Genomic DNA, 15484 nt, shown 5'->3' on the forward strand with positions numbered 1-15484 from the left:
ATATTGCCACCAGTTGTTTTTTTTTATTGCACTTCTTTCCACAAATTCCCTTGGTGGACTGATGGCCATTTTCCATCCCCACAACAAATGTACTCAGCGGCATATATATCAACATCTAGTCTAACTGAAAACTACAGGGACCCTGGTTTAAGACTTTTAAAGCTGAAAACCTGCAGTCACTGAAGCATTCAATAGCAAAAAGAAATTAGCAGGTGGAGGTCTTGGCCAAAACTCTGATATAAACCAGAGAAGCAGAAATGAAACTTCTAATAAAGATACAGGTTTGTTTAGGTATAGTTCAAGTTATAGGAAGATTAATACTAGAGATCCAACTTCTTTCTTGAGAACTGAACAAGAGGTTCAGATGATAAATGATTATATCCTGTTTTTCTCAATAGTCCAACTTCTGATACGGGAAATCTGGGGAAATTGTGGCCAACACTGATACAAAGTCTAAACTCAGCAACTATAATTGTACAAATGTTCAGAGTGAATGAAATACATTCACAAAACATTGTCCTTTGGGATTCAGCAATTCTGCCTATTCCTATTAGATCTCAAGTGCACATGAAAATTTTATGCATAGCAGTCTACTGCATAACCCAGTAATTTTCACAGCTCTGTAAATCTCTCTCGCTCTCTCTTATCTGTGCCAATTGTCTGGATCTGCTCTCTTCCTTCTTCTCTGAGAGCTCCAGTAATTAGTAACTAGGTAAATGTATTGGACGTTTGATTTGAAGAATCTGTTTATTCTGTATGACCAGTGATGGCCCAGAGATTACCATGGTATGCTCTACTAGTGAATTTTCATTGATGTGGAATTTTTTAGCAGCAATGTTTTATGTTTTGGCACCACCGTGAGCCAATTTTGCTTACTACCACATTATTTCACTGGATAGAACTAACTGTTCTATTGAAATCTAAATCAATTTTCTCTTTGTGTAACTATATAAAGTCTTTTCTTTAGGGATTCTTCCGAAAGTAAAAGATTTGTTTTGAATTTATAATGCCCCAGGAAAAATAACTATTTTGAAAGCAGGTTCTAGTATTGTACCATTTGTCTGTCAAGCATAAAATGAAAATTACAAACTGAGATTTTTGCATCAGTTTATCAGATCTCTATAAAAAAAAATACAGAGTGAACAAAAAAGCAATTTTACCAATGCAGCTAAAACTTCCAGGTAACCTATGAACAAACTTAAACTTGAAAGTTAAATATTCCTTCTGGAGGAGTACTAGTACCCAGCTCCATATATTCACTCACCTTTGTGTACAGAAAACTAAAGGAAGGGTTTGATCCTTAAGCCAAGTTATTATCCTCACTGCCCACTGAAATCCACATATATTAGTCACTCAGCAACCCCATAGAATTAGACTTTAAAATATTAGGAAAGAAAACAACTTCTAACTAGTGTTTTTGTAAGCAAATAGTAATATAATGAGTTACAATATTTATAGAAGTTACAATAGAAATATTTTACAAAATAGGCTTAGTCCTGTGCAGTTTTCAATACCTGCTGATCTTTAAAGTGAATTGTAAATCAGGCCATTCATCTCACTGAATCATTCATTTAGAAATGTAATGTGAAACATTTAAATGCCTACAATGTAAACTCAATTGCTGGTGACTTTAGAAGAAATATATAGACCTTAAGTGGTTATTTTGCTACCCCCAAGCTCCCCCTGTGCTGTGCTACTGCCAAAAGAAATAGTCTTTCCCAGGCTGCCAAAACTCCAGTTTTCCTTTGACAACTTCTGTAACGTAGTCATCCATTTTCAATTAAAAGTTCTGTAGCACTTTGAAAATTTAGAGAGTGTAAAATAAATTGAATCTATTTTCAAGGAATTTGTATGATTCATATCTTCCATGTAAAAGCTGCCCCAAAATCTCTTGTCCTCCACACTGAAATGCCACAAAATCCAGGAGCTTTGGCAGAGACTTTGTTAGGACAGTCACTAAGCATACAGTGGTTGGATCAAGTATACCACAGGGAGTGTTTACTAATGAAATGAGTTTACTTGGCATGCAGTTGGTGTGTCACAGTTTGATAGCAAAATGATCAGAAGAGCTTTTGTGCCTTCAGATGTTTGCTGGTAAAATGTGCACAGAGAAAGTGCAAGATATGAATTTTCAAAAGTGACTAATGATTCAAAAGGCCTCAGAAGTACTTCTGGTCCACTTCCAGGTTCACCGCCGAGCACATGGAGGGCCTCCCCCTTCCCCACACTCCTGAGGGATGCTCGATCTGCCCCAGCATTGCAGCAATCACAAGCTCAAGAAATCTAAAAAAAATATTTAAAGCTGTGTCTATATCTGAATTGCTGATTCTCCAAATCAGCATCAAATCTTCAAATCTGGATTCAGATTAATTGAATCAGGGACAGTGATCTGAATCAACTAATCAAATCACTGTCCCTGATTTGGACTGAATCCGAATCCCAATTGAATAGGGCCCGCTTTACACACCCCTACCAAGCAATGTCACTAGTCATTTTTCAAAATCTTCAGCTTGGTATTTCTGTTGAAAATCTTCTAAGGGTACCTTTGGATCCTCGGGTATGATTGCAGCTCATGTAGTTTCATATCTGAGCTAGCTTTAAACTATCAGTGTAACCACTCCAGCCGTTAGGGTGCATGCAGTCCACATTTATGCAGCTTAGACTAGTGATATAGACAAAAGTTATACATAAACCAGTTTAAGTGATCAGGAATAGGTTTAAACCTGTAACAGAATAGAAGTTCAGTTTCAAAATGGCTGAAACTGGTTTAAGATAAACCTGGCTGAATCAGACTCAACTGATTTAGATCAAACTGGTTTATGAAACTTCTGTCCCAGACCCCTTCCTGGTTCAAGTTAAATCAGAGTCCCCCAGCATCCCAGCCCAGGGCTGCAAAATGCTGTGCTGTCTGCTCCAGAGAGCAGGGCTGGCCCTGCCCCTCTGTTCCCTAGCTGCAGCAGTGAGGGCTGGCTTATTGGCCCTCCCAGGCAAACTCCTGCTGGGGTCTGGGGCCAGGGAGTGCGATTAAACTTCCTTTCCCCTGAGTACAGAGTTGCCCTGTTTACTTAGTGTTAGGGGTGTGCAAAGTGGGACCTATTTAATTCAGATTCAGCCCGAATCAGGGACAGTGATTTGATTTGTTGATTCAGATCACTGTCCCTAATTTGATTTGGCTGAATCCAGATCTCAAGATTTGATGCTGATTCAGAGAATCAGCGATTCGGATATAGACACAGCTTTAAAAGTTTTTTCTACATACCTTAAGGTAGCAGGCTCAGCTTGTGATCACTGCAATGCTGGGGTGTATGGAGTGTCCCATAGGAGAGGGGGCCTCCACGTGCTTGGCGGTGAACCCGGAAGTGGACTGGAAGTACTTCTGGTCTGCTTCCAGGCCTGCTGTGGAGTGTGTGGGGGAGCCCCCCTGCACTCCCCCTGGCTCAGCAATTGGCTGCGGGGGGAACCCTAGGTGCCCCCCCCCCACTGACTCAGGAGGCATCAGCCATTGAGCTGGGGGGGAGGGAGGGGGGGCCTGCGCACTCCCCAGCAGACCTGAAAGCGTACTGGAAGTGCTTCTGGTCCACTTCTAGATCTGCTGCTGAGCACACTGGGGAGCCCTCCACGCTTCTCTGGGACACTCCATGCACCCCAGCATCACAGCATTCATGAGCTCCTGCTCCTTAAAGGTATATAGAAAAAATATTTAAAGCTGTGTCTATGTCCAAATCACCAAATTGATTCAGAGGGTTCTGATTCGATTCAGAGAAATTAAAAGGTCCTCTGATTTGATTTGGGTTCGGAGATTCAGCCACCGAATCAGGCCAAATCTCTGCCTAATCGAATCAGGGAATGAAGCGTCACACAGCCCTGCTTGGTGCTGGCTGTGACTGTAGACTACAAATCCCAGGGGCACCTGGAAGCAGGAGGAGGAAGTGATAAGCAACCCAGGGGGGAGGTGGGGGGAAAACAAGAAGAGAAAGCAAACATACAGCCCATGATGGCTCTGTGCCATAGAGCTGTGCTCTAGTGCCCCCTGGCTTCTGGCTTCAGCCACTGAAGGCATGTGGCTGCATGTCCTGAATCAAAAGTAAATGTTGGTTCATCTGCTTCTTGGTTCCATCTTAGCATTTTAGACTAATCTGCAAACACTAAATTAATTCAGCCTTGGGCTTTTTGATTGTCTATACTTAGCTTAGAAGGGTGTGTGCAATCCTTTGCCACTCTCAGGAGCTGCGTGGGGGAACTGGTTTGAGTAACTCAAATCAGAGTAGAGGTGGGTGGGATCAGAGAGGGCCTTGCAGGTCTGTGAGATGGGGGTGGGATCAGAGTGCTACAAAAGCCAAATCAGGGTGAGGGAGGTGGGAATAGTGCAGCACCGAGGTGAGTGGCTGGGCTTCCCCAGCCCCGAAGCAGCACTACAAATGTATGCAGGTGTTTATGAGAGAGTCCACCTGAGTAGGTGCACTAACTTAAATCAAGATTGGGTTAACCCTTTCTTAGATTGGGTTAATGAACTCGGATCAGACATGCCATTTGTTTTGGGGGTGTGCAATTTAAGCCCACCAGCTATAAATCTGAACAAACCAAGTCTTCAATCCTGCATTGAGCTCAAGTGGGGAGGGCAAATATTCTCACAAGAGTTCATTTCAGGATCAGGGCCTAAAAAGTGACTAGTTTATTTATGTGCAGTACAGACAGCGGTATTTGCATGTTCTGAGAAAAATGTAACAGTTTACCAACTTTTTCTTTAGAAATTAAACTCCATGTAAATAATCTTCTAATACCAAATACAAAGAGTAAAAACTTCCCTGTTTTAACTACATGCTGCAACAAGATATTTGAACTATATGTTACTTTTCTTAGTTCTTTCTGCCCATCTCTGGCTGGTTCTAATCTGCAGTTCCCTGTATTTACCATAAGCCTCCAGTGAAACTTTTCTACTTACATAACCTAGCTTCTGACTAGCCTTGCAGGAGGCCTGTGTTTTGGGTAATGGTACCTATAGTTTCAGGTATCTTACCCTCAAAAGTGCTTAAGTGTGTTTTAATCAAGCCTATCTATTTAATAAATCCCAGCTTCAGTTAGGTTTGCAACTGTCTGTCCATTTCAGACATATTTAACAGTAGTCACCAACATCCTTGCCATAACATGTGCATAAATTTTTCCCTAAAATGAAAGCTAGAATACTACTGACATTCAGACTCTTCTGATAGATGATCCTATACCAGTAACAGTAACCCCATGCCTTCTTTGACACACATTTAACTTATAACGTATGGTACATTACCATAATGTTCTACTGCAAATTGAATTTCTACTGGCAGCATATGCAAAAGTTCAAAACAAAAAGAATAAGACTTTAAGCATAACATATTACATAACTTCCATTTACTAGAATATTAAAGACCCTTTCCTTTACACTGGCTGCATAAATGGACTTTAAATTAATAAAAATATAATTTGTTCCATTTTTTAAATTATTTTTGTTTATGTATGTATACATATTAAACTACTCTTCTTCTGTCCTAAACAGGATATACAAGAATCCTGCTTGCTTTGGCCATTTCAATGTATTGCCACTTCAGAAGAATCAAGCATTCAAGAACAGCAAATGGAAATGTACGTGGATATCACATATTTATTACTTGTTTGCTGACTTCCTACTAATGTTAAGCCATCTAGACTTAACAGTGATCCTTTAAACACAAAAATTTGCTGCGAAGCAAACAGCACAATTTCCTTCTGTGACATTTTCTGCCCTCACAAATTCTCTAGAAGTACCACGGAATATTATATATAATCCTGACCACAGAGCTAAGGACCAGATTTTACAGGTAGTTGAACACTGATGGGCCAAGATGCATGAATAATGTCCATTGCATCACCTTTTCAGCAAATTTGAAAGTCAGTAGGAAGACTGAATATTGCAGAAAAAAATGTTAAATTATTCAACTTTAACATGTTTATCTTATGTGCATATATCCACTGTAAAGGAATCACAAAAAGGTTTTCTGGTGGGTTTTTTTAAAGACTAAATTGTTCTTTTACATGATATATAGGCCTGTGTGAAGCAGCTAGTATTTGCTTCAGATTCAGATTTGGCTGATTTGGAGGAAAGTGATTCGATTTGGTGATTTGAATCACTGTCCTGAATTGATTCAGCCAAATCTGTTTTAGAGCTTTGGCCAGCGCCAAATTGGCTGAATTAAGCAGGCCCCATCTCCCGCCCACTCTCCCAGCCCCATCAATGGCTGCTCTACCTGGCCCCAGCCTCCAGGGTCTTTAAAAAAAAACAAAATCCATCATTCACTGGCTCCTGCCAGGTGGAGGGAGGGGGCAGTGATCCCCACTACCTGCTACCCACCACTGCCCCACACTGTGTGGGGGGTTCTGCCACGAGCCCCCAGAAGCCCTGATGGCTGCTGCAGCAGCTAGTGAGTGCATGGCTTTTTTCTTTTTTTTTAAAGAACCAGGAGCTGGGGTTGGGCAGAGCAGTCATGGAGGAGCCGTGGAGAGCAGGCAGGGGGCACTCAGAGGGGCTGGGGGAGCAGACAGGGGATGGGGCCCAGCGGGGGTACCCCATGGTCCCCTCCTCCAACCCCCATCTGCCTTGGCCCCTACTTACTGGCATAGAATCTGGGTCCAGCTCCCTGCGGCGGCAAACGGAAACTGCCCAAATCTCCGAAGCTCTCCAAATCTTTTCCAAATCAATTGAGAGAGCTTCAAATCGATTTGGACCTTTTTCCCGGTCTCCTGATTTGATTCAGATTCACAGATTTAGCCACCAAAGAAGGCCAAATCTCCTCCGAATTGAATCGGCACCCGAAGCTTCATACAGCCCTAATGATTTATTCACTTTGGACTTCACACTCACGTAAAAGTCTTTTCTATAATTCAAGCATGCTTGCTCAGTAGTTGTTCTTTTTTAAACATTCACTCTGTGCCTTTTAAACACTACTAAAATGGTAGAAGTCTTCCACCCAAATTTGTCTTAATATAATGGATACAATGGAAACTTTCTACCAATACCATTATACTTGTTAAGTCTTTCATACAGAAATGAGTGGTATTAACAATTGGAGACAAAAGAACCAAATATTTAAGGCTAATATTTTGGCTAAGGCTAAATATTTATGATGGAAAGAAAGTCTTAGAAAAAAGAAAACAGCAGGCTAAAATCAGAGTTTCTCAACCTGTGTGTTGCAACTCAAAAGTGAAAGGGTCATGAAAATCACAGGAAAATGTGGAAAATCAGATTTTCTCCTTTTAAACGAGAAAAGCATGGGAAAACGTGGGTTTCACCTTGCAGACTGGCAGGAGGCTAGCTACTTAAACTATTTACTGGGTTGGGACTGACCATTGATGTTTACAAATGGGTCCTGGTACAAAAAAGATTGAGAACCACTGGTTTAGATCATATATAAAATAGCACAGAACCTCTGTAGTGTTTGATGCTTTAAGCATGCCTGTTCTGCCACTGATTTGTCCCTTATGTCAGAGCTGTAAAGGTGGTACGGAGAAGCATGGGCCTAATTTATATAGGATCTTGATGCTCCTTTACCAGAGAAATTTGGCCCACGTCCCTTGGGTTTCTAGTACAATCCTTACATGTTGCTAAAATCAGGCCCCCTTGTGTGAGGGGCTTTTAAACCTCCTGAGGAGACATTGTCACAGAAAAAATAATGAAACTTAAATTCAACACCACAGTTTCTGAAATCCAAATTCAAGGATTCAGTCTTGCCCCTTATTATGCAAGTGAACTGCCCTTATGCAAATCATCTCCATTAAATCAATGGGGTTAACTTTATGAGTAAGCATTTGCAGGATGGGGCTCCAAAAGAAATATCTATCTACTACTATCACTAATATCACAATACAAAGACCTATCTGCACCTTTACCTTTTTAAGTAAGAATTCACACTGCTATTATAAAATGCACTAACAATTTTTAAGAGTGTGACTAGTGCAATAACAGTTTCATGCAACATAATTCTTCCCCTCAAAAGCAACAAAACATACCTTTTAATGTTCTTGAGGATAACCAAATCATAACTTATCAGAACAAGACACTAGCTTAAAATCAGCAAGAAAAATTACTACTTATAAATGGACTTTTTAAAGAAACTGAAATAGAGCTGTAAATTATTTTGGGAATAAAGTTTATTCAGATATCTGCTTTGGCCTACTGAGTATTTAATCAATGAAATGCATATTTAAATGAAGTGGCATCTCACTTGCAAAGTCAAAGTACCTCATAAGTCTTCTGAGACAAATTTCAATTAAAAACAAATTCTTACCTGCTGGCAATTCTGCCATCATTTCAAATGCCCGGTGCATGTTTTTCCGACAGATAGCTACTGGATCATTCAAGAGCTGGGCCAGAGCAGGAATGACTTCATTTTCTATAAAACCATACCTACAAACAGAGAGCTAGATTTAGAAGAGATTTATTTAAAGCATAATAAAACTCACAAATCTCAGCAAGGTATAATAATTTCATTGAAGATCTGTTATATATCAGCATGTTATAGTAGTCTGGCTGAAAGCTGGAAATTCTGCTGCTGAACTGCCTCACTGATTTCTACTACATATCAGCTCCCCGGTGCCATGCAGTAAACTTTGAAATTATACCTACCTTCCAACATTATGATTAGCCATAATATATAGGATTTCTGTTGTTTTTTGTCGAACAGTACTATCTTGATCTACCAGCAGAGACTTCAGGTTATCCAAGAAGCCTGGAAAACAGAACAAATTCATTTGTTAGTATTTATTTAGTTCAGTGTTGGCTTAAAATTGCAATGGTAAGCAATTTAGTGTACAGTTTAAAAAATTAACTAGATGGATTCTATATCCTGTCCTAACAGGTAGACTCAGAAATGTCAGAAATCAAAGTGACTTCCAAAGTTAAGTATCATCGAAATTGCTACTTATTACCCAAACTTTATTTTCACAACTGAAATGCATAAAAAATAGATGCAATATACTCAACAAAGCTTTAACACAGGATGAAAAAGTAAAAAAATGAATCTCACATTATCTCTGCAACTGGAGTTAAACAACTTCCAAATGGCTAATACTCCTGGCTAGAGGAAGTACCAGAAGAGGAGGGAACAAAAAATGAGTGGTGGCAAATCTTCAGGTTCCATCTTTATCGTTATTAAATAATTATGTGTGCGACAACTTAAGTACCAAAAGTACATACAAGACAGAGTTCAGTGGTGCTGTGCCAGGAATGAATTTGCTTCATCCTTTTTTTTTGTTGCTTTTGGCAGGCCATTCACAAGATGGCTATCTAGACCTGAGGAAAATATTCAGCCAAATATTGGAAGTGAAAAGTATAGGAAAATAGAGGTGCTTTTATGCAGTGCAAATGGGTGTGGAATAATTCAGATTGTCTTTCATCTCAAACTTTACTGGAATGCAGCTGGTTTAGTCTCTTAACCTGCGCCTTAACTGTACAGTCCCCAAACATCCTTTGCTTAAGACACAGCCTCCAGCAGCAGTATGTTCTCCTAAGCATCCATATTATCCACTGAGGAAGAGATAGATAGCCAAGAGTGACTAAACTGACTGCTATCAGTTTTGTAAGCCAGGCTTCAATATTTAATTCTTTTATTCCATAGTAATTAAAATGTGCATCCGGCCTCTATACTTATTTTTCCAACAGGATCTGCTAGGATCCTTATTGTGTACAGAATCCCAGTTAGGTCAGCAGGACTCCATGTGGATGCAAGTGTATCCTGCAGCAGGGTCAGGGGCTCGGCCCTAATAAATTTGTTGTATGGGTAGCCTTTTATGCCCATATATGACTGAGAACAGCAGCATCACCATTAGTCTTGAACTATATTAGTTTTGAGCCTTTGTTGGGAGAGCAGTAAATTATATGCTCTCTGAACCATTTATTGGGAAGGGTGGCATATAAACCTAACAGACAAACAAATTAAATTTGGAAGAAATATAAGATGGCCAACAAAGGAAAAATCCTGATTGTTTTGGCCCTATTTTCTTGCTTTATAATCACTTGAAAGGTGTGTTGTCTCGCTTTACCACTTACCCCCTCTTATCCTTTCCTTCAGAGCCAGTATATTTTTTGTGGTTTGTCTTTTACATGATTGGAAATTCAGGTATTCACTACTTCATTTTTCCTATAAGAGATATTGACTATAGGTGAAATGATGGGATGAGGCCAGCAAAGATTGCATGAAAATGACATTTTGTAGATAACCAGGGGAAGTGTTTTTTGTTTGGACTAATTCATGATGTTTTCATTTACTTTTGCTAACATTTATTTGACTGTCAGAATAAACATCTTAGAAGAAAAGATGTCAGCCTCAACTGTTCATTTAAGGGGCAGGAAATTTCATATTCCACATTCATGCCCCTCAGAGCACTGGCAGCAAGCCAGGAAAGGCCAGGCAGGGCATCCCTTCCATTTCTAACTAAAAATAAGCAGAGAGAAAACACGCTCGCATTACAGACCTCTTTAAATGTCATGAAGAAACAAGTGGAGCATCGAACCAGTTCTTCCCAGCAAGTTTGTAGCACCACAGCTCACTTACCTAGTTTCATAGCTTGGTAGACGTGCTCTGGGTCATGCACCAGGTCACACAGAGCCATCAATGCCTGCTGCCGGGTCAGCAGGTCCGGGGACTGTAACTCCTCGTTCAGTTTAGGAAGGGCCCTCTCCCCAAAAGCGATGGACGCTTTAGTGGGGTCAATGTCAGGGGGGAGGTAGGCTGAGATACAAGCGTGTGCCATTTCCAACTGCTAATGGCTGCCTTTCCTCTGCACAAATAAGGACACCCCAATAGCAATTCCACTGCCAAAAGGACAGCCGTTACAGTACCCAGAGGAGAGAGAACAGCTTTCCCACGGAATAACGCCTCTGGCCTCAAATGCGGGATAAAGCAAATACGGCCCTAAAAAAATGGGAGGGAGAGGGGGCCAGGGGGAGACGCAGAGGCAGCCTGTCTATTCTGGGCGGCTTCTCTCCCTCTGCTCCTTGCCTGGTTTGTCTGCAGTCACCCAAAAGCCAAGCAGGACATTGGTGCAGCCAGGCTGGCAGGCACTAGGATCTTCCCCGGGGGGTGTGTAGGAACCTGAGCACCTGGAATCAGGGCAATTAACGAGCTTTAAAAAAATTAAAATAATAAAAACAATAACGCTTTTTAAAGAGACCTGACGTCACATAAGCCAAGACCCTGGTGTAAGTGTAAAAGATCTCAAGAAATTTAAGAAACTTCCAAAAGAATTCTCAGAAATGCTCCTAAATGGTGCAGTTGTCCGAAAACAAACCCCGCTTGTGCAGCCGCTGCCCCTGGAGCGCGCGCCCCGGCTCCACGCAGCCCACGCCGGTTGCCTAGCACCGCAGACGCTGCCCGCGCGCGCCGGGCTCTGGGAATAGGAGCGGACGTTATCTGCGTAGCTTCCCCACGTGGGTGCCCATGTCTGCGCAAGCGGCGCAGCTCACGCACTCCTCGCAGGTTGCTACGCAGCGCTGACACCGATGGCGTGAGTTGGGGAATAGGCGCAGTTCTTGGCGTAGGCACGGGCGGGCAAAGCCGTTGAGCGACCGTTGGGCGCGGGGGGAGATCGAGAGCACCTCACAGTCTTTCTCTCCCCCGTTATGGGGGCGTGGGGGGGGGAGAATGAAACTGGGTCTCTGCAGCGCTGGAGGCAGCGTTAGGGCTCCGAGCCGTGCCCCCCTGAGCGCAGAGCAGGTGGCGCCTTAGAGACTAACTCATTCAAAGAGACCTGCGCTTTTGCAGGCCACTACCTACGTCATGAGGTGTCACCTCCTCTCGACGTGCATCTGATGACACAGGTGGCGGCCTACAAAAAGCTCCAGCTTCTCCTAGTTCTTTCTAAAGCCGTTGGCATCTTGGCCTGTTGCCTCCGTTTCTTCATTTATAAAATGCAATAATAATTATTAACTACTGTAAGGATCACAGGAGGTAGAATTTTTTTTTTTTTTTTTTTGCAATGTGCTTTGGACATGAAAATAAATCTAGAAATGCTATAATTGTTTCAAGAAGGCAAAGACAGGAGTATCTAACGTGGTTCACTTTTTGATTTGGGCTTTTACCTGCCACACGGTGAAATGATTTTTCTGCATTAAAATTTGACACAAAGACTACCTCAGTACTGTGTTGTTTGTCAATAAAAAGGAGCACCACATGGTTGAATATATTTTAAACTCTCTGAAACATATTAAAGATTGATATAGCCTCTGATCAAATGTGTGTGACAGAATAACTTGTGTAAATTGATTTCCTTTAAAAAGCACCAAAATCATACTAAATCCCCAGCCCTTTAGAACCAGTGCAGTCCGATTTACCTTCCTCACACAGTTTGTTCCACTGTAATGGGAATACTATGTGAATACTAAGGTTTAGGCCCTGCTTCTGCTCCACTTGAAATCAATTACAGTTTTGTTATTAAAATTAGTGGGCACAGTTCGACTTCTTGGCCTTTAGTTTGAAAGTATTTGTGTTATTTATGTAATTATGTTAAAGCTTTGGCACTTAAAACAATTCATGAAATGGTTTCTTGGCAAGCAGCCTTTTAGAGAGCAGGAAATGCTATGCATCATTTAAATTAAAAATAGGAGCTGGTAATTCATGTCACATTTAAGCTTTTAAGGGAGTCTTAACTCCTTGAAGATAGTAGCATTAGGAGCTTGTGACCTTATAAAAAACACACTTTGTAATGCCAGGCAAACCCCTGATTCTTGTAACCATTATTTTGAAGAATTTTATTGGTCTTCTATGTAAATTCAACATCATTTACAAAATTTGTATTTCATGTCTCAGTGATAAAATAAATATCCTAGGACAAAACTTAGATGGAGCCAACTATTAGAAAAGGATCCAACTATTATTTTAAATGAACTAAGAGTTGCAGTCTGTAAATTAACCTGCAAATGTCCAATGGAAGTTTTAATTTTTTTTAAAAAGATGTAAAATTATTACTTTTTTTAGAAATGCCCTATATAGGCTGTTGTTCCTCATCCATGCAGGGGTTTGGCCCTGTGTCTTTACTTATGCATAGATTTGCTATTCACATGCTTATTTCTAGACTGTGCCCCTGGTTCATCCTCCTCATTCTCCAAACAGCTACCACTGATGTGAAGTCCATGGGGATTGTTGTGCTGTAACCTCTGGGTAGATTCTTGCTTTCCTTCTCAATACAATGCCATTAAATTGTATAGCATTATATTGGGACTGTTAGGCAGGAAGCATATATTGCATACTGTTAGGCAGGAAGCAGATCTGATTACCTGCCTTTTTCACTGGGTTCGCACTCTAGTGACTTTGACATGCTCTAGTCACAGGGAAAAATAAGTTGTGTATGCAGCTTGTGCCACAAAAGAGGTTACTTCCACACAATTAAAGTGGCTAATATGTAAGTCCATGAATGTTTTTATTACATTTGCATAACAGTTATAATAACCAAAGATCTTAGATGGGATTTTACAAACTTCACAGTATGGGTCAGTCCAATCAGTAGGGTTAAAATAAAGCACAGCAATAGATACTGGCTTGTCTGTCATCAAAATCCTCAGCAGAAATCTTGTTGCTGTTAAAATGGTTTTCAGCAAAATGTTTATTTTCATCTAAAAATTGGGGAGAAAATTATTCAGTAGACAGCTTATTCCCATTGACCATGTTTGTGGAATTTTCCTCTAATTCCATTTGGGTATGAATTTTTCCCTTTGGAGAATAAATGGAGGTGATCCAGATACTCATAATTTTTCCCCGGTCCACTGGAAAACAGATCCCCTATAAAGACTCTATCTCCCTGGTGCCTCTTCTGCCTCTCCCCTGACTTTTTGGCAGAAACCAGGTATCAGGGGCTCCTTGAAGACTGTTTTGAAGTTGTCTTCAGGGATAGTGAAGTCAGCAATAATTTCTTCTCATTTTCTTGTGGGATGGTAGAAAGAAAGATAGAGAATGACTAGCCCCATTTCCCTTCCCTGTCCACAGAATCCATTTCATATCAAATATTGATGAAATGTGGGGCGGGGGGGGGTTCCGTGGAGAAAACAGGTCTTTTCCCTTCTCTGACCAAGTTCCCTTCACTCTTGAATGCAGAGGGCATAGCCTGGGCTTTAGTAGAGACTAATAATTATAACCAGCTTTCTAGTCTCCCTCAAAGATTTTTGTAAACTTTGTATTTCTTAAACCATTGCCCATTTGCCCTCATTTTGTAGATAGTTTATTGATTTACTTGCTGGGGTAATGGGAGTGAAAAGTAAACATACTGGGTACTAATGCAGACAGTCAGTTGATTTAAATCTGTTCCTGTTTGGTTACCTTGGTCACTATTGCTCTTTGGATTCTTTGAGAGTGGTACATTGATTTTTTTTGTTTATAGTTACTTTTTGTGAAAGGGCTCCAGGGACAAACAGTGACTCAGCCAAGGTACACATGGCAGTTGTCTATATGCTTAGGATGCACTAGAACAGAACGGAGAAAATCCAGGAAGGAGCTCATATGGTACAGCTGTTATACAGAAATCAAGAGTGTCGTTTTGATATTAAAATTGTTATTTTAAAATAGTATTAATATCTTAAACCTCTCCCCACTGACCACAAAGGGGACCAACGTAGAGGTCCCAATCTTTCCCAGGTTACACATACACAACTGGGCTAATTAAGCTGGGGCCAATCTTTTTTGCCAGATGTGCCACAAATTTTCCCTGCACCCCCTAACAAGAGCCACTCTAATCCCCTTCCTTTGTTGCTCTGCTTTCTGCTCTCAGCCCTGTCTTCACTGCCTGATCTGCTGTTCTACCTTTTACTTCCATCCCCATGTTCCCTGCCTGATTTGCTGTTTTGCCTTCTGCCTATCTGCTGCTGCACTGCCCATCCCAGAGAGTGGTGGTAGATGGGTCTTATTCGACCTGGAGGGATGTGGGCAGTGGGGTTCTGCAGGGCTCGGTCCTCGGGCCCGCACTGTTCAACATCTTCATCAGTGACTTGGACAAGGGGGTAAAAAGCACCCTGTTCAAATTCACAGACAACACTAAGATGTGGGGAGAAGTGGGCACACTAGAAGGAAGGAATAGGCTGCAATTGGATCTAGACAGGTTACGGGGGTGGGCTGGTGGGAATAGGATGGGGTTCAACACTGACAAGTGCAGGGTAATGCACCTGGGGAGGAAGAACCAGCACCATACCTACAGGCTGGGGAACTCCCTTCTTGTCAGTGCCAAGGCAGAAAAGGACCTAGGAGTCACCAGTGATGCCACAATGAACATGGGCCGGCAACGTGGGGATGCAGGAACACCAACTGTAGCTTGTCGTAGATCCACAGATGCATCTCAAGCAGGTCTAAGGAGGTGATCCTCCCCCTCTATGCGGCACTGCAGCTGGAGTACTGTGTCCAGTTCTGGGCGCTGCACTTCAGGAGGGATGTGGATAACATGAAGAGGGTCCAGAGGAGGGCCACTCGTATGATCAGGGGTCAGCAGGGCAGGCCCT

General features: G+C 41.6%; 1 protein-coding gene across 1 annotated transcript in view; it reads right to left on the reverse strand.

Annotated features, from left to right (window-relative positions):
* The window catches only part of RSPH14 (radial spoke head 14 homolog), a 224339-nt gene extending 213103 nt beyond the window's left edge, over positions 1 to 11236 (reverse strand). The window contains exons 1-3 of the mRNA XM_090063129.1: positions 10560 to 11236; positions 8633 to 8735; positions 8295 to 8413 (exon numbers count right to left, since the gene is read on the reverse strand). Coding sequence (XP_089919255.1) covers positions 8295 to 8413; positions 8633 to 8735; positions 10560 to 10758 — 421 coding nt within the window. The 5' untranslated portion in view covers positions 10759 to 11236. The remainder of the gene's footprint in view (positions 1 to 8294; positions 8414 to 8632; positions 8736 to 10559) is intronic.
* Between the last annotated feature and the right edge of the window lie 4248 nt (positions 11237 to 15484).

This window comes from Crocodylus siamensis, chromosome 9, assembly GCF_052110815.1.
Source record: "Crocodylus siamensis isolate JL-2025a chromosome 9, ASM5211081v1, whole genome shotgun sequence".
In the NCBI taxonomy this organism is placed as follows: domain Eukaryota; kingdom Metazoa; phylum Chordata; order Crocodylia; family Crocodylidae; genus Crocodylus; species Crocodylus siamensis.